Source organism: Lissotriton helveticus, chromosome 3_1 (genome assembly GCF_964261635.1).
Source record: "Lissotriton helveticus chromosome 3_1, aLisHel1.1, whole genome shotgun sequence".
NCBI lineage: Eukaryota > Metazoa > Chordata > Amphibia > Caudata > Salamandridae > Lissotriton > Lissotriton helveticus.
This window is the reverse complement of record NC_136061.1, coordinates 1,683,559,830-1,683,579,426: the sequence shown is the minus strand read 5'-3', so window position 1 is coordinate 1,683,579,426 and position 19,597 is coordinate 1,683,559,830. Positions and strand designations below refer to the sequence as shown.

General features: G+C 41.7%; 1 protein-coding gene across 1 annotated transcript in view; it reads left to right on the top strand.

The window, feature by feature from the left end:
• Nucleotides 1-19,597, top strand: part of LOC144824296 (uncharacterized) — a 718,699-nt gene that overhangs the window by 672,273 nt on the left and 26,829 nt on the right. The window contains exon 8 of the mRNA XM_078683421.1: nt 13,578-13,674. Coding sequence (XP_078539547.1) covers nt 13,578-13,674 — 97 coding nt within the window. The remainder of the gene's footprint in view (nt 1-13,577; nt 13,675-19,597) is intronic.

Genomic DNA, 19,597 nt, shown 5'->3' with positions numbered 1-19,597 from the left:
TCCTCGGGGACCTGAACATCCACCTTGAGAACAATGACGACACCAACTCCACCTCCCTGATCGACAACCTAGCCAACCTTGGACTCAGACAACCCGTCACAACACCCACCCACTACGCCGGTCACACGCTAGACCCCATCTTCTCCGCAAGCCCCCACGTCTCCTTCAACCATGCCACCGAACTCCACTGGACCGACCACCGCTGCATCCACTTCACCTCCAAGAAACCCACCACGCACCACCGGACCCAACAGATGCCTCACCGCTGCTGGAGCAAAGTCACCGAAGACCAGCTAACCACCACCCTCGCCCAGAGCCGACCATACCGACCCCAACATCGCCGCCCGCAGCCTCAGACAGTGGATCAACGACTGCGCCAACACCCTCACCCCGATCAAGAAACCCTCCAACAATCATACCAGCAAGGAAGCCAGCTGGTTCACTGAAGACCTCCGGTCCTCCAAGCAAACCTGCCGAAAGCTGGAGAAGATCTGGCTCCGTGAACGAACATCGGACAGCCACGCCGCCCACAAGAATGCCACCCGCAGACACCATCACCTCATCAGATCCGCCAAAAGGGCCTCCTTCAAAGACAGCCTAGACAACAACACTCACAACAGCAAAGAGCTCTTCAACATCGTGAAGGAACTCTCCAACCCCAGCTCCAACACCAACGATGTCCCACCCTCGCAAGACCTGTGCGACTCTCTGTCCACCTTCTTCCACCGCAAGATCACAGACATCCACGACAGTTTCAACGCCACGACCGCCCCGACAACCATTGAGACCTCCACCCCCACGACCACCATCCGCACCAACCGCCTGCTCTACTGGACCAACATCAACGAAGATGACACCATCAAGATCATGAACACTATCCACTCCGCATCTCTGTCAGATCCATGCCCACACCACATCTTCAACAAAGCCAGCACATCCATCACACCCCATCTCCGGAAAATCATCAACACCTCCTTCGAGACAGCAACCTTCCCGGAGAGCTGGAAGCACGCCGAGATCAACGCCTTACTCAAGAAACCCAAGGCGGACCCCAAGCACCTCAAGAACTTCCAGCCCATCTCCCTGCTCCCATTCCCGGCAAAGGTCATCGAGAAGACCGTCAACGAACAACTGACCCGTTACCTCGAGGAGAACAACATCCTGGACCCTTCCCAGTCTGGGTTCCGCAGCAACCACAGCACCTAGACTGCCCTCATCGCCGCCACCGATGACATCAAGTTCCTGCTGGACAACGGAGAAATAGCGGCCCTCATCCTCCTGGACCTGTCAGCCGCCTTCGACATGGTCTGTCACCACACACTAAGAACACGCCTCCACAACACTGGGATCCAAGATAAGGCCCTGGACTGGACCACCTCTTTCCTCTCTGGCAGGACACAGAGCGTCCGCCTTCCCCCCCTTCCGCTCCGAAGCCACCGAGATCATCTGCGGTGCACCCCAGGGCTCATCTCTCAGCCCACCTCTGTTTAACATCTACGTGGCACCGCTCGCCCACATCGCCCATCGGCACGACCTCAACATCCTCTCCTACGCCGATGACACCCAGCTGATACTCTCCCTCACCAAGGACCCCCACACTGCCAAAACCAACCTTCACAAAGGAATGAAGGCCGTTGCTGAATGGATGAGGAACAGCCGACTGAAGCTGAACCCGGACAAGACGGAGGTCCTCATCCTCGGATCCAACCCTTCGGTCTGGGACGACTCCTGGTGGCCGACTGCACTGGGAACCGCTCCGACACCCACTGACCACGCACGCAAACTAGGGGTCATCCTCGACTCCACCCTCTCCATGACTAAACAGGTAAACGCCGTCTCCTCCTCCTGCTTCAACACCCTCCGTAGGCTCCGTAGGATCTACAAGTGGATCCCCACTGAAACGAGAAGAACAGTCACCCTGGCCCTTGTCAGCAGCAGGTTGGACTATGGAAATACCCTCTACGCAGGAGCCTCGGCCAAACTCCTGAGACGGCTCCAACGCATCCAGAACGCCTCTGCACGCCTGATCCTCGACATCCCTCGCCGTAGCCACATCACACCCCACCTGAGAGACCTGCACTGGCTCCCGGTCAACAAGAGGATAACCTTCAAGCTTCTCACCCACGCACACAAGGCACTCCACAACACCGGACCAACGTACCTCAACAGACGACTCAGCTTCTACACCCCGACCCGCCAGCTCCGCTCCGCCGACCTCGCCCTCGCTACAGTCCCCCGATTCCGAAGAGCGACCTCAGGGGGCAGATCATTCTCCCACCTCGCTGCCAAGACCTGGAACACCCTCCCCATCCACCTACGGCAGACCCAAGACCTGCTGACCTTCAGAAAACTCCTCAAGACCTGGCTTTTCGAGAAGTAGCAGCATTCCCAACCCCAGCGCCTCACGGGTGAGTAGTGCGCTTTACAAATGATATGATTGATTGATTGATTGATTGGTCTTCCACTTTGATTTAAATATAGCGGTTTGTACTGTATACAACCAGAGTTTTTTAGGATTTAATCATATGTGAAAATATAGCATGACAAAAGTCAGCTAAAGGGGTACTGCGGCTGATACTAATTGCATCTGTTAAATTGTCATCCAAGTTCCAACAAAATTCTGAATGTACTGAAGCAGCCTGGGTTGACAGTAATATTTATACACGCTCTTATGATGAGCTCCCATGTGGGTAAAGAGTGGAAGAGCTGTACGCATTGCTTGTTCATCTTTTAGTTTCCAAGTTTGATTCAAAATTGATGCCATTGTCAATATAGATATTTGGAAAACTGTACTAAAAATTATAAGCTAATTTCAATTTTGAGTTGCCTTTGAAATGATGATTCATATGCTTGTTCAAATTGCTACTTGTGGGAAAGTCATTCTTTTTGCCCTGGTGCCCTGATCACCCCCATTTTCTGAATGACTTTGAATCTGCCCTGGGCTCTGCTAACCAGGCCCAGGGCCAGTGCTCTACTGGAAAGAAATATAGTATTTAAGTGTAATTACAATTGGTTCAGACGACCTACGTGCAATATGGTAATATGTAATATGGCAGGTCATGTAGGTTCATAGACTCCCGTTGATTTCATGCACTTAATTGTGCACTGTTATGGTGTCTGCTTTCATTTTAAAGTAGCCATGCCGAGCAGGATGGTATAAAAAGAAAAATATCCAAATACGCCTTTGGAATTAAAAATACTTCCAAAGTCTAAAACTATGATTATATTACATATACTTCACCACTAATGTCTGCCCTATCCGTCCCAGAATATGGTGCCTTCTAATTCAAAGCAAAAACATTATAAATTATGTTTTATTTGCCCTGATAAGGGAAAAACTGCCAATTTAGTTTTTCCCATTGTAGTGTTGCTAGCTCCGTAGGATAACATTGGAATGTTTTACGAGAATGTTATAACGTCTAACTCTTGACAGGAGAGAGATAGAACAATAATTCAAAAATCTAATTAATAGCTGCAATAAGTCCAACAACATGCCACGGTCTGATTTAATATAACTATTGCTTGAAAGTAGTTTTAGAAACTGCATTCCTGAAGTTAGCCAAAGCAGCCCTGTAGCAGCCTCATCTGATTGGCCACCCTTTGATAAGCTGAGCCAAGCTGATCCCGAGTAAGAGTGGTAATCTAACAAAAGAGGTATAAATATAAGCCTTATTCTCCCTGTCAGTGCTGACTGACCCCTGTGGAAAATAAGTCACTTTTGCAACAGTTAACAACGTAAATTCACATCTCTAGCATTTAATTATTCATAGAACATTGTAATTGTGCTTTCAGAAAGGGATGTTAAATATCAGAACTGTCTCTCTGTTTAGGAAAAAAAATTAACACAATTTGAGTAATGGATCTCCTTTTTAAAAGAACTTGTGAAATATGGCTCTCCTGCCCCAATGGCTAGTCTACATTAAACGTATCCCTTTTCTTTAAGAGAGATTTTAAACATTGGAAAGAATATTCTATGTGTTCATTAAGCTTCAGAGGTGACATTGTTGTACTTAGCTGGCCTTTTAGAGTGCAGTCTGAAGTAAATAGTGATCAACTGAACTGTCAAAGAAAAGCGTCAAATTGTTATTGTATAATGGGACCCAGCTCTTACATGGCATGGCATGCATCTGAGACATACGAGGATGCCATTTAAGTCCCATTTTTCCCTGTGATCACCCTAGTTGCTTTTTGCAACAGTCATCTCAAAGGCTGTTCTTGCTACTGTCCATGTGTAAAGAACACATCCTCATAGGTACTTTGAAAAACTTGCTATTATTGCTATTATTGACCTGATGTCTTAAAGCGTTACCATTTTAAGAAAACAATTCTGAAATTGTGTGACCAAGTTAAGGAACTCCTCTATTGAACTTTTTGGACATTTTGGATCCTTCAGTTGTAAAAGGACAGGTGAGCACAGTGTACATTAAATGGCAAAACAATTGAATACTTAAACAAACTTTCCTGTTTTCTTATGAGCACTAATTTCATAAAAGCACATTTTGAATATGGCAGTGAACCTCCATGAAATCACTCTTTTCTGGTTCATCATGCAACAATACAGGAACTTTTGAATTCTTGAACTAGAGCACCATCTACTTAGGCAGAATTTGCCTGTGTAAAGATCTACTCTTCTCATGTAAACCTTATGGGTCAAATTCACAAACTGCACTTTGTAGTATGTAATTAGTACTTCAGTAGTCCTACTCACAAACTCCAAATGCTATTAACAGACCTACCGCAGCAGACCTCTGCCTCTGTCTCTCTTAACTTGTCTTTTTTGTGCTGAGATTGTTCTCAATTGTACATGAATATTAGCGAAAAAAGGGAAGCGGCTGGAAAATGGGGACCCTCACCATTCGCTGCTTGTACCATCACACATTACATCACTCATGACATGCTCCTGATAACACCCTAATGACATCTGAACTTACAACCTTGATAACAATACTGTTCATGACAAGGGCGCAAGTCTGTCTCAGAGATGAAAAATTCATGTCCAGTTTGCACCTCTCATTATTTCGTGAGTTACATGTAACACACATATAGGCTCTATAATACAGATGACAGAAGCCAAGTTAGAGTGATGCTATAAATATTACCTTCAGGATATTATCTGAGTTGACAGCCTTCACACATTGAATGCAGTTTTACACAAGTTTGGTCAAATAACAGCAAGGAGATAGCACAGGTATACAACCAGAAATATTGTCCAAACTGTGTTGTACCTTTTATAGCTTTAACTAATCTTTACCAGAATTATAGATGCAATATTCTCAATATGGTTTTTTCCAGGAAAGATAGTAAAATAGCTTCAAGTGACAAAGTCCTAGGATAAAGTAGAATGAAATTCCATTATTTTAAAAAACGTACAATATATTTAAATATTTACTCCAAGCTTTACAAGAATCAACAAATCTACAGAACAAACATATTTCTCCCCGTCCGTTATCAATATTTTAGCTGATCTGTTTTTCAAGTGAATATTACCTAATGTATTACTGTATGCTTAGTAATGCATTAGCATATGAGACAATACAACGATAGGCAATATTTGAGCCCATGCATGACCTTATTAATACCAGTGGGGTAGATGTACAATCTACACATAACTGGTGCCTTGGAGCATTGTATAGATATAGGAGATACATTGGCCAAACTACAGCACTATCAATAATGCAGGGATAGACATACTGATGTAAACTGTAATCAGTTTATGCCTAAATAACTGACCTATTGTTGTAAGTATCAAGTCTTCCAGCACAAAGACCCTTTTCATTTCAGTTTGAAGACATATGTTAAATAATCTAAGTGTATAAGCCAAGGTAACCAGTAAACTCTGCTCTATGTCAATTTATTGCTGTAATGGATATCAAGAGACTTGCATTCTTCTACATCCTTTAATCACAACCTTCCACAATCCTTATATAACTACATTTGTATCTGCCGAAGATCAAAATCTGCTAGTGTCAAAATCAATTTTCAGCTTGTCCCAATAAACATAGCATGCCAGAGAATCAACAATTCTATCCAATCAAAGTAAAATAAATGTACACAGTAACAGATCATCAGCATAGTATAGCACAAAGAGACTGGAAGACGACATGTTGAATGAATTTAGTATAACACATACATTGCTTAAATTGATATTAAAAATAGTGGCTGCTACAATGCAGATTTGAAAAGTTCTGGTTAATGTGGGGTGTCAATGTCGGCAGAACTACTGACATCTGAAGTCATTTTGATACAAGTGTTTAAAGAAAGAATATTTAAAGCCCCAGTAGGCACCAAAGTAAAACAGCATCTTATAGATCAGGGTTTTATTGATGCTGTAACAAGCCTGAGAGAATTAACAGATGTGAGATTCAATATGTCTACATACAATGAAAAAGGTTGGCTGATCATGATCATACATTCCTTTTGATAGAGCCAAATCTTCAATACATATTAAAAACCGTGCTATAGCATTATGCAGATGTAATTAATATTGACTACCCCATAGTTGCATACAAAAAAGCTGTGCAAAATCACAGCCACTATGCAGGAAATGGAAATTATGCGATTGACATTAGAACCTGTATTGCATAATGTGAGCACTCAAGCACTAAGTTAAGATTCTATTTCTGCCACAGTTTTCGACTGACTTGTGTCTTCAATAGTTGAAGAGCAGGAGCAGTGCTATTTTACCACATTAGAGAGTGGTAAATGGTAGCTTGTCACAGAATCATTAAAGGCAGTGCTGCACTTTGCATTTATTAGAACAGAATTTCGGAATAATATCAATTAACAAAATTAAAACATAACAGGGCACATCACAAAAAAGCAGGCTAAACAGAAAGCAACACACCAACTGCAGAATAAAGACAACACCATCACATCACAATAATGCATTACAAAAACGAAGCAGCACATAAATATGAGAACACATCATCACCACAAAAGAATACTACACAATCAATGTACACACACTTGTTCTTGCCACCTTCAGAATATGTTTTTGATAATAGAGTGGTAAAAGGTGTTTCGAGCAAACACTGCCATGTTTTGCCACTAAGGAGATGCAATGGTGGCAGTAAAAATAATCGATTATGTCCCTTGTTTTAAATGAGAACATGTTCTGCTACCGGGCAGGCGAAAATCCTAGCATGCAGCCACAGCCCATGGAGGGAGTGCCGGCGGGGCAGAAAGGCGGGCGGGGGAGGGCAGGGTGGGGGTTGCTAAAAACCGGATTATAGATAATTGGAGGTAAGTAAACAATTTTGTTAATAAAACGAATTTCGTAGTGCGCGCTGCATCGCATTTTGCGATGCAGGGTGCGCTATGAAATTTGTTTTATTTATTAAATTGTTTACTTACCTCTATTTATCCATATTCAGGTTTTTAGAACCACACACCCTGCCCCTCCCCGCCCCGCCTTTCTGCCCCACCGGCACTCCCTCCACGGGCCGTGGCTGCTAGCATGCCCTTAAATGCAATGAATTTAACTCTTGCCTTTTAATCATGTGTTAAGACTTTTTTCAATGCTTGACACTTTTTGTGATGGTAACGACTCTAACATTTAGTGACCTTTTCTCACAGTACATTCAAAACGTCATTATTTACAAATCTCTGTGCGAGAGAAATGCTCACCAGCTCAATAGTATGTCCCAAATTCACAACGTTTTTGCCTCGATTTGCATTACATTTTTTAACACTAGCCTGACCCAAATGCCAGGTTAGTATTTACAAACCAAAACAGAAGCAGGGTTTGAGTGGGTAGGTAGGAAGGTGGCGCCTGCCCAGAGTGCAGTGCTTGTTACTATTTCATATGTAGTGGGACAGTGCGTACAGGAAGGTGTTAACCTTGAACCCCTAGGAAAAAGACCAGAGGTCTTGTGATTGTGAGAACGAACCTGTGCACACGTTTTAAAGATTTAAAGCAAAGTAAGTACTTTGTCTATTTGGGGTCTAACAACACTTATACAGAACATGTATACACTTTATGCCATGCAATAAACGTTCAACATTTGCATTTTGTTCTTCTTTTATTCTTGAGAGAGTGCCCAGCAGAAGAAGCATCTTCTGGTCCCAGACGCTGCGATCGTGTGTGTGGACCAGCGTACTCGCTTGGTCAGTGATTTCCCTATTCACGCTTTGGAACCCTCATCCAGTTTTCTTCATTTTACTCCACCTCCTTGCCAGCCAGGACGGAAGTACAACCGGCAGAGAGATAGCAGACCTTCATTATTTGCCTAAAGCCCTAAAGAAGTCTAGGGTTACACATCCAGACGAAACACGTGTTGGCTGGGCAATCTCTCAAGAATAAAACAAGAACAAAAGGCAAAATTTGATCGTTTATTGCGTTGCATAAAATATATACATGTTCTGTATAAGTGTTGTTGGACTCCAAATAGACAAAGTACTTTGCTTCAAATCTTGCACAGGTTCGTTCTCATAGTATTTACAAACCAACTCAAATTGTGATTTGTAAAGTTTTGTCACCAATTGTAAATCAATGCAACACATTGCATTGGCACATAGCTCCTGATACTGTGCCCGCATAGGCACAGAGCAGAACTGTGCTACTTCTTTGTGTGTATGGAACATACTTGCTCTCCCCAGTTCATACAACGACGTTTAGCAACTTTGCTTGCTGTACTATGTTGCATAAACTCTTTGTAAATCTGGAACTATATTTTTGTCTCATCTATTCACTGCCTCACATAGTAATATTTTTTTACTTGTTTGATAATGCAAAGGCAGATGTACAACGTGTTTTAATATTGCCTCCTAGAATACTACATCAAGTTCTTACAGACACTCTTGACAGCCAGCAGATTGCGTGAACAGTGCTGAATATCGTTAATTAACACTATCTGATAATTGCTTCCTGAAAATAGTGTGTAAGGCGTTCTGTTCTTATTTCACTACTTGTAAAGGTCAGATTTATGTGAGCCATTAATTGCAATTTTCTATTCATTATGCATTAAAGACATTTTACATTTTTGTACAATTTTCAATTTTGCATCTGTTAAATCATTTTGTTAAACAAATACTTCAGAAAATACACTTGCCTCTCAAGAGTCATGAAAAAAATAATGGCCTAAGCTGCAAGGCCATTTGGTATTGGAAGTCTGTTTAATTCAGCTAGAGAATAAAAGGACAGTAACAAAAACTACGACAAGGTAAGCATGTAAACTACCCAGAAGATTGCAAATTCTTCATATTTGTGCATAATGTGATGGGGATAGCACATCATTCCATTACTTGTCACTTTGTTATTTCAAAGATTCCATCCAGATACTCTATTTGGAGTTTTATTTCGTGATGGTTCTAGAAGAGTTTCATTGAAGGTTACTTATGGAGTTTGGTAACTAAAATGGAGGGGGGAGCTCTGTCTGTAAATGGTTCAGTGACGTAACGACATCGGCCACATGCATCATCTTATCACACCCAGATGTCAGTTGATCCCAATAACATAAAACTTAACCATTATTTCCCTCAAACTGATAATGTTTTGAATGTCCGGAAGTGCTCATTGTGCTTTCATAAGGGACTGGCCAAGGGTTGAATGCAACAGTTAAAAAGCTGAGGTTCCACCCATGAGTTAAACTTGAGGCACACTCAGCCAATATGGCCTACGCAAGTAGAGACTGTCAATACAGTGGCTACTAAGAAACCAGGACAGAAAGGAAGGCATCGAGAGACAAGGGAGGATGTAGCCTAATGGCTATGGTGGATGAGCTCAAATCTGAGGAACCAGAAGGGGGTTTATCTCCGCTTTTTTGGCTTTAAAAGCCAAGAAAGCGGAGATAAAATTATCTCCCTATTACCAAGCTGTCGCTAACACCAGTTAGCGACAGCTAATGGGAGATAGCGACCATCTTGGGCCCCGCTTTGCATGTCAGTGATATTTATCACTAATGACATGCAAAGTGGGCGTGCCAAGATGTTAGCGACTGGAAACAGTCGCTAACATCGCTATCTCCTATTACCAACTTTTGAAGATATTCGCGCTAAGCGCGAAGATCTCCAAAAGCTAACACCTGCCCTGAGCAGTTCTTAGCCATGTTATCCAATGGGAGGTGGATAACATGGCTAAGAGCATTTGCTCGATAATGCATGAATATCGCTGACTTTTCAGCGATATTCATGCATTGCGGCCGTTTTTTATCGCATTTGCGATAAACCTTGCTAATAGCAAGGTTTATCTGCGATACAAATCGCCGATTTGCGGCGATAATTTTTGTCTCTAAACAAGTTAGAGACAAAAATTATCTCTATTGGTTGGTAATATGCCCCCAGGTTCGAATCTTGGCAATGATGCTTAACATTCTGTGATTCGAGGCAAATCACTTAATCTCCCTGTGCTTAAAAAAATGCGTCCCCTTGTGTAACCAACTGGTGCTCATGTAAAGTGCTCTGGTACTTTTGGGTCAAGTTGTCGCTATATAAAACAAAACAAAAAAAGTATTTTCCTCTCCATAACTAACTTCATTCGACAACACTTGACCTTTCCCTCCGCTAATGCACACCAACAGCAAAAAGGCCATATTCTGATGGTTTTCATTCACGCAGGACACCTCTGTGTACCTTCTTTTAAGCAAGTACTCTGCAAAGTGAGTACCTGTGACTTAGTATTTCTTCGAGTTAATTGATGTATGTACTCCAGATAGCACAGCTGGGAAACAGAAAGAGGAATTCTGTGTCAGGGTTTTCGACCTTTGCATTCAGCAGCGCACGACTAACTCGCAGTCATTGAGTAATTCACACACAACTGTGTCCTGCATGAATGCACACTGGCATGTAATGTCTACAGATGCGAATCAGGAATATGACAGAAACTTTGCAGTTGTATCAAAAAATATTCCAAAATGATTTGCACCATTTTTACAGCTTGTATAAAACACCTCAGATTTACTCATGATTTGCAACCAGTTTGCATCAATCCGAAGCAAACCTGGATTTGTGCTGGAAAATTTACCAACGTAATGCAACATTGCACTATGTGCTACGTTGCACTACTTTGCATCTAACAGGCATTCCATGGGTGGGACATGGACATTATCATGCACTCTCATCTACATTTTGAAACTAATCCCTATCTACTAACAGGTATAGACATGGATTTCTGCCAAAACCTTTTTCCTCCTTGAGGCAGGCATAACAAGGACAAATGTTTCTCCTTATTTATCCCACTTTACATATGTACTTCATTGTACAGCGCCCATACAAAGTGGGATATATCCTAAAGGCTCATTTTTTGTAATGGATGGGACTCCGCGTCCAGTACAGAACGTGCTTTGGAGAACACACGTTCCCGTGATATATGGTGTGTGTGTTAGCACTGAGGGAGAGAAGAAATGCCCCAAGCCTTAGCAGATAGGGTGCATTTTATCTCTCCCTTTGACACAATTCTGCGCAGCATCTCGGTTGCTGTGATGCCTTTCGCCCAATATTTTTCCAATATTAGTAAAATGGGCCTACGTTTATGGAACTGAACTGTTACAACAGAGGGATACCCAGTAAACATATTTCATGCCAGGTTGACTGCATTTACATGATGAATGTACAAATAAGCCCTACATATTAAAAATAAAACCTGGTACTACATTTGAGGAAAAATCTGCTTTATCATTTATATTACTTAAGACGGAATCCGTTTTCTTAGATTTTTAAGTAGGTTTTTTAAAAACGAAAATGGACTTCTGTAAACGATAAATCAAGGAAAGTGGCGAGTACAGCTTCTTTCCTCTATCATCAGACGCACCTTGGAGATGAAACTGCAAACATAATGGATACAGAAAAAAATTGAAATGAGGGATTTACCTAGGAAATGGACACCAATAAGTGGAAACAACAATGAAATGGCTATCATCGTGTGCCCACGGCAACAAACATGTTTGAATGCTCACTGATAAACAACTTTAAAAAAAAATATGCGGACACAAATAAAAATGAGTTTGAAACCCTATAAATGGCATAAAATCATTTTAGTACATGGGCCCAAAATGTTTACTTTCTGTAAAAATATTAAAAAAATACGGTGACATCACAATAGCAATAGGCGCTGCCACTGTAGCAACCTTTAGAATAATATGCTTCCAGTGATATGCTGGTAGTAGTGGGCTATATCGGGCATTAACAACCCCCTTAGTGCATATAATGGCACTGAAGGAGATGAGTTAATACCTATAACAAAGGTGTAGGTCTTTAATGGCTGCCATAGCCCAATATGGTGAGCTATAAGGCTATTCAGCTCCCCGAGTGAATATTCTAATAAGAAAAAAACATCCTCAGGGTAACCCTAGGGGGTTCCTGACCACTGGGGCTCTGAAGCTTTAATACCTTTGTTGCACAGCTACTGATGTGTATGATTAACAATTACTGCCTCACTCAGGCCATGGCAACAATGTTCAGATATGAATAGAAGGGGCGGGGAAAAGATGCTGAAGTCAGCTCCTGATTCTCCCTCTGATCTACCACTTTTTTTCTTCCTTTGACAGAGTTAAGGGATGAGCAAGAGCAGAGAAGAATTCCTTCTTTCACCTTCTATGGCTCTAGTGACGCTGTGAACCACAGGCAGGAGTGAGGGAGGAAAGCTCTCTGTTTTGCTCTGCCAACATTTTCTGCCTGCTCTTAATACCCTGTATGATACATATACCCCGGAGACACTGCAGAGGGAGAGCTAGAGGAACATTAACAATGTTAATGGCAGCGGGCCTATACCGGTGTTTATTACCCACTGTGTTCAATGAATCTGACAACATTCCAATTTGCTAATGTGTAATACACACTGGAAAATAATTCTGTATATTCTCCGAATAAAATTCAGAGATATGGAAAATGCCAGCAACTTCAATTTAAATATTTATCTGGCAGTGCAAGGCATGCCGAAGTTAAAAACACAAATTTGAGGTTATGACAATCCATTGTTGTGGAATCCCCAGTCGTTATTCAATAGCTGCCTTTTTGTTTCCTATATGTTATTGTTGACCCAATGTTTAATACATGAAGTGGTATTTCAGTCGTTCATTGCACTTAGTACTGACATTTAACGTTATGTTATGTGCCAATCAAAACGATATAGAATTGGTGAAAGTGGGTTTTCCCTCCATTCTGCAGTAGTGCACAATGTCTGGGATAGAGCACTCAGTGTGCCTTGAACAATGAGAGAAGGAGTCGTATGTAATCTGACATATTTATCTGTCTGTGGCTAATCAATGTATGAGCATGTGACAGACTCCAGGATGAAACTGTCCGATTATGGAGAGGGGTGTTATCCTTCCTGGTGCTGGGCAGATTCTGCTTACCTTTAGGAGGTTGCCGTAGAACTTTGACTTTGTGTCATCTTGGCATACATTATAGCACAGTGAGCTGTCCCCTATTTTATATTTATATTGTCCATCGTCGATATCTGCTGTTTCCATACATCTAATAGTTGACATTTTATAATACGACCGGCCAACTAGAACTGAGGTTTTAAAGGAAAATCAATAAAATGTTGATGTTGAATACTTAGGCTTTAGAATCCACAATGTAATAACAAGTCCTCGCTTTTCTGCTTAGCATTTAATGTACTACTATGTTTATTTTGTTAGCAGTTTGTTATCCTCCTTGTGAAAATAGTGGACGTTGCCTGAAGAACAACACATGTTCATGTCCTATCGGATACATAGGAAGAAGATGTCAAAAAAAGTAAGTCGTACAGATATTTTACCTTAGAGAATGCTCACAGAGTGATGGTGAAAAATGTTTAAATGGGAAATCCAGCCATTAATAGGATTGCCAATTACCTATTGTTAAGACGTTCACATATGCCTCCCGTGGCTATATTACCCTGTCATAAAAGTGAAATATGAGAAGTGAGAATGTATCAGTGAGTTTAGGAATGAATTTAAGATTTTTGCAAGTTTAAGCAATGCCTTCAGTTTTTCAAGCATTGGAAAGCGTTTTTATGGATGATCACAGTTTAGATAATTGCACGGAGAGACCGCTTTCTAGTTTTTAATTTTGTCCTGAAGGACAATGCCTAGCTCATTGTTTTCGTAATGATTTATGATCTTCCATAACCTTCTTGTCTGAAACAGGCTTAGCAGTTCAAATTATGTAATTAGAGCACTCAAATTTGAGACAGGTGTGGTGAAGGGCAGCGTTTGACCAAAGTCAATAAAAAAGGTTCACACTATATTTCTATGCATGTTACCACATGAGATATAGCACACACAATAACATCCGTCTTAACAATGTCTGAAAATTGAACTTCCTCGATTTAAAATGTTTGTACCCAACATATTTACTCATGCAATATCTGCTTGGATTACCATGAGAATAATGTACGGTTTGCTACAGTATTTTAGAAGAAATGTAACTGATGGTGAGGTAGGCAAAACATTGTTAATCATGGTAGATTTTACAATTTATTATTTCTTAAAAATATATAATATCAAGTTCATGAAACTAAGAGAATTTATAGTTTCTTCAGTTTAACTCAAGACAGCTCATTAAGCAAGATGTTAATGAAAATCAGAAGATTGGGGACCATATTACAGAAGTGTCCTGGGGGCGCAACGGGCATCACCACCCACTTTGCCAGCTCCCTGGGCACTTTGGTATTACACAAGGGGCCACAGACTCCTATGCGGGCACTTCTGTAATACAGATAACACTGGTGCACATTTAGCTCTATCGCTATCACCAGAGGGTGTTCATGCATTTGCATGGGGCTATGGACCTATGCAAATTATGGAATCCCTTTGCACCTGCTCCCTATTATCGACACAAGCTCAGAGGCAAAGAAGCTGTCAGGAGGCACACTGACAAGAGCCACCCAGAAGGTGGGGCACAGTCAGTGTGTTCCCTAATGGCAGGTCTCTGGAGGGGGATACAGGGTCCTATGGACCCACCAGACATCCTCTTCAGTCACTGCACCCGCTTGTAAGGGGGTCTCTAATCCATCTTAAAAAATCAGGCAGGTTTCTACCTACACAGTGGAACACGGAGCGGCTGCTTTAAAGTTGCTTTGTTTTTCTCTTAAATGCGCTGCCCGCAGGGAAGCACAAGTTTGCTGTTGTTTAATTGTTTCCAAATCTTGTAATGCTTGATCTAATGCTGGTGATAAGAAGAACATAGTAAACTTTGTTTTTACTCACTTTTTCACAGTTTTTTAAACCTGCGCTGTATTAACATTGTTCTTCTACACTTCCTGCCTTCTATCACCGCCATTTGACCCTGGTCCGTCACGGCTTGTGCAGCTTGAACGGAGGGTCGGCTTTCGGCATCACTCACTTCCGGTTGTACGACCGGAAGCCTAAACTTTCGTCCTAGTTCTCCTCGCCCATCTCCTACTTAAACAGGAGCAGGGCGAAGACGCCAGCAGCGGCGCGCCAGGACCCTTGCATCTTTTCCTTCTGGTAACACATCTTTTTGCTTCATTTTCACACATCTTAAAACATGACCAGTCTCAGATATTCTAGTAAAGAAACACAAAAAATAAACCCCCTCTTGATCAAACCTACTTAGGCTTTAGCAGTAGAAATAGCTAGATTTCCTGAAATTTCTCGTCTAGCCGTTCCTTTCGTTCAGATTGAGACTCTTGCATCCTCCAGTCCCAATCTGCCCAGCACTTGTAAATACTCCGAACAACTTAATGCTATATATTTTAACGCCCGCTCAATCCCCAAACATGTACTAGAAACGTGGCGCCTTCTTGACCTAGTAGCTCCGGATATCTGTTTTGTCGCTGAGACCTGGCTGCACGAAAACGCCACTCCCGACGTACACACTGCCTTCCCGCCAGAGTACAAAATAGTACGACTTGACAGGAAAGAAACCAGTGGGGGTGGATTACTAATTGCAACCACCCAAAATGTAAATGTTGTTAGTCTGGAAAACCTTGTTTTTAACCAAATAGAAATCATTGTGTTCAAGATTGAGGGATCATCAAACAATGTCTGGAAAGGAGCTCTAATATATCGACCCCCCGGTGCCAAAGGACATTTTGCAAATACGTTACTTGAGATCATTGCACCACATGTCCCAGCCTCTGATAAATTTCTCCTGATAGGTGATTTCAATTTTCATGCGGAAATACAATCTAACCTGGACATTGAAAATTGAATCTCCAATATGAACACTCTGGGTCTCGTTCAGAAAGTCATAGGCCCTACACATCGGGCTGGTCACACGCTGGACCTCCTCTTTTCGAACTCCCCTGATATCACGGTAGACCCTCCCATCCCATTACTTTGGACAGATCACTACCTATTGAAATTTACCTTTCCCATCACCATAACTAAAATGGCATTGGAAAGTGAACTTATATTACGCAGACCCTTGAAAAAAATCACATTGCCCATGTTTTTGAAAAACTTCCACCCAGATGTACTAACTCCTACTATGAGTGCAAGTATAGCAGCACAACATATTGACAATGCCATAGAGACAGCATTGGACAAAACTGCTCCTTTGAATAAAATCAAGTGTAAGATTATAACTGGCCCTTGGTTTACAGAGCAATTCAAAATCACGAAATCTCTATGCAGAACTGCTGAGAAAAAATGGCAGAAAAGCAAAGATCAGGCTGACCGAAAAACAGATAAAATATTGCACTCCAGCTATATGAGTGACATAAAGGCGACAAAGAGAGCATTCCTTATGGAGCGGATAAATAAAGCTGAAAACTTCTCTAAAGAACTTTACCAAATTCTGAAAGAATTTACTATCTCCAGAAACCCGTCAGCAATACCTAATTCCCAAGAGTGGACCGACGCTCTTTCGAAATTCTTTGAGGATAAAATAACTGCTGTTCACCTCTCTTCTCCTCTTCACCAAAATATAATGCAGTCTGAAGCTCTGGCAAACCTGTTGCCTGACCCGCCACATGTAATGAATGATTTTGTAAAATTTGACTGCGATGCGACCATGTCAGTCGTGTTGAAAATAAAGTCTGGGTCTCCATCTGATCATTTCTCCCCCAAATTTTTCTCTATATTCGCCCCGGCACTAGTGGAACATCTGACTAGCCTTTTCAATACATCACTCTCGGACGCAGACTTCCCTATAATATGGAAAGGAGCAAGAATTAGACCTATCTTAAAAAAGCCCATGGCCGACCCTAACATCCTTTTAAATTATCGACCCATCTCATTACTTCCATATTTTGGAAAAATGCTTGAATCCTTTGTCAACAAACAGCTTGTGAGCCCCCTTGAAAATCACGGACTCCTGGACCCTTCACAATCTGGCTTTAGGGCATTACACAGCACGGAAACAGCGTTGGTCGAGGTTGCTGATAATATCAGACTGGCTTTAGATAATCAACAATCAACCATCCTTGTCCTGCTCGACCTGTCTGCGGCCTTCGACACCATCTCCCATCGCATCCTAATTCAATGGCTGTGGGAGATTGGTGTCAGAGGAAACGCCCTAAAATGGTTTTCCAGCTACCTATCTGATTGTTCAACAGCTGTCCAGATTGACAAAAACATAGCAGGCGAAAGACCGGTTTAAGATGGGCGTGCCACAGGGCTCTCTCTTGAGCCCAATGCTTTTTAACGTCTATATGACACCATTGGCTAGAGTGATCAGAGCCTATGGCTTTGATGTTCTGTCCTAAGCCGACGATACCCAGATTCTAATCGCACCGGGCCCATTTCCAAATGAAACAAAACAGCGTTTCAAAAACTGCCTGACCCATGTTGAGAAATGGATGAACGCCAATCATCTTCAGCTAAACGGCAGTCAATCAGAAATTATGCTTTTTGGCAAAGTGGCAGAACATTGGACTCATGATTGGTGGCCAACTAAATTAGGCAGTTGTCCAATGTCCAAGGAGTCAGTCTGGAACCTGGGTTTTTACATGGATAACAAATTACCCATGGAAAACCAAATTAATCACATTGTGGGCACTTGCTTTGGGCTATTGCGTAGTCTGAGGAAAGTCTTTATGTGGATCCCCGTTGAGGCCCGGAAACCCCTAGTTCAGGGTTTATACATAAATAGAATGGACTATGGGAATGCGCTTTTATTCTCCATAAATGAACACTACTTGAACAGGCTCCAGGTCCATCAGAACACTGCAACCCGGCGGGTTCTCAATATTCCGCGAAGATCCTCATCAGCCCTCTGCTTAAAAAGTCTTCACTGGCTTCCGATGAAAAAACGAATTCTTTTTAAAACTCTATGCTTGTTCCACAAACACATGTATGAAATGGTCCAAGAGATTGGTCTAAAAAGCTAAGATGGTATCAGCCTCAAAGAGAACTCAGATCTAGCAATGAGTCTCGGCTGACGCCCCTGAGAATACAAACTTCCAGAAACGGCGGTCGGGCGTTTTTTTTTCTCGCCCCGCCTCATGGGACAAAATGCCCCTTAATCTCTGCATTATCCCTGAATACAGCTGCTTTCGAAAGAAGCTGAAGACCTGTCTTTTTGCAAATTAATCCATCCTGATTCTCTTGTCAGAGCTGTCTGCAAGCGCCATGAGACTCTCCAGATGTCATTTGTATGCGATACAAATGTCCCTGACTTGACCTGACTTGACTGGGGGCAGCATATTTAATGTAGTTTGGCACCCTTTCCCTGATTGCATCCAGTGCACCTGTTTTAAGGTGCACTGTGGCACGAACAGGGAAAGTTTGCCCTATCTGTAATACCGCCCTGGGTATGCATAGTAAAGTAAAAGAGCTAACTAAATGAAAGAGACAATTTTAGTAGTGTAATATATTATTACAAATGTGTTTAGTCACTCATTTATGTGTCATTTATTTTCACAGTACATTAATAGAAGTGGGAAACAGATGGCAACCGCATAAGCAATAACTTTAAGACATTTTGTACAAGTTCAACTACAAGAACCTGAGAATGTTCAATTCAAATTAAGACTGATGACACTGGAAGTGTTCCAGGAAGAACAAATGTTAAAATGTGCACAATTTTTAAGAGATGAGAAGACGACAATTGCCAGCGATTCATCTTAGACCTACAATGGAAAGTGTTCTCTGAACTGAAAAGGGGAATTTGCACATTGAAATATTGTTGACTGACATGTTTTATTTTAGAAGAAATGTCCCGGTCATTAAGTCTAGATAATGGGCAAGTATGTATGGAAAATATAATAGTAGAAAATGTAGGCCCTCCTAGGTTTGCATATTCCTATATTATTTGAGAAACATCTGAGCACAGATTTCCAGCTTCAAGCACTTTGCATAGTGGCCTACCTTCAAGATCTGACAAAATCTAATGTAATGTACTATTCAGTTAATTTTGTATACCATAGCCTGTAAAAGTGCATAAGATTGCATGAGTAACTACATTGGGGCAGGAAAATAAACTTTTTTAGCTTGTGTTTTTATATATTAAGTGTCTTTTATTTGAATGGTGTCATGTATTTAAACCAGTGATATTAAAGTTATTCAGCGGAAAAGTGTTTAGCTATAAAAAAAATAGGGGTACAGTGAGAACATTTCCCAGGTTAGGTGCCTGCTTGCCTAGTCATGCCTGATTTTTATTGGATAAGGTTGGGTTTATAGACCTAGAAGGTAATAAGTACTCATTTTAAAATAGCACAACATATAAACTAGGGGCCTGATGTACAGTTTGGAAGATGGCATACTCCATC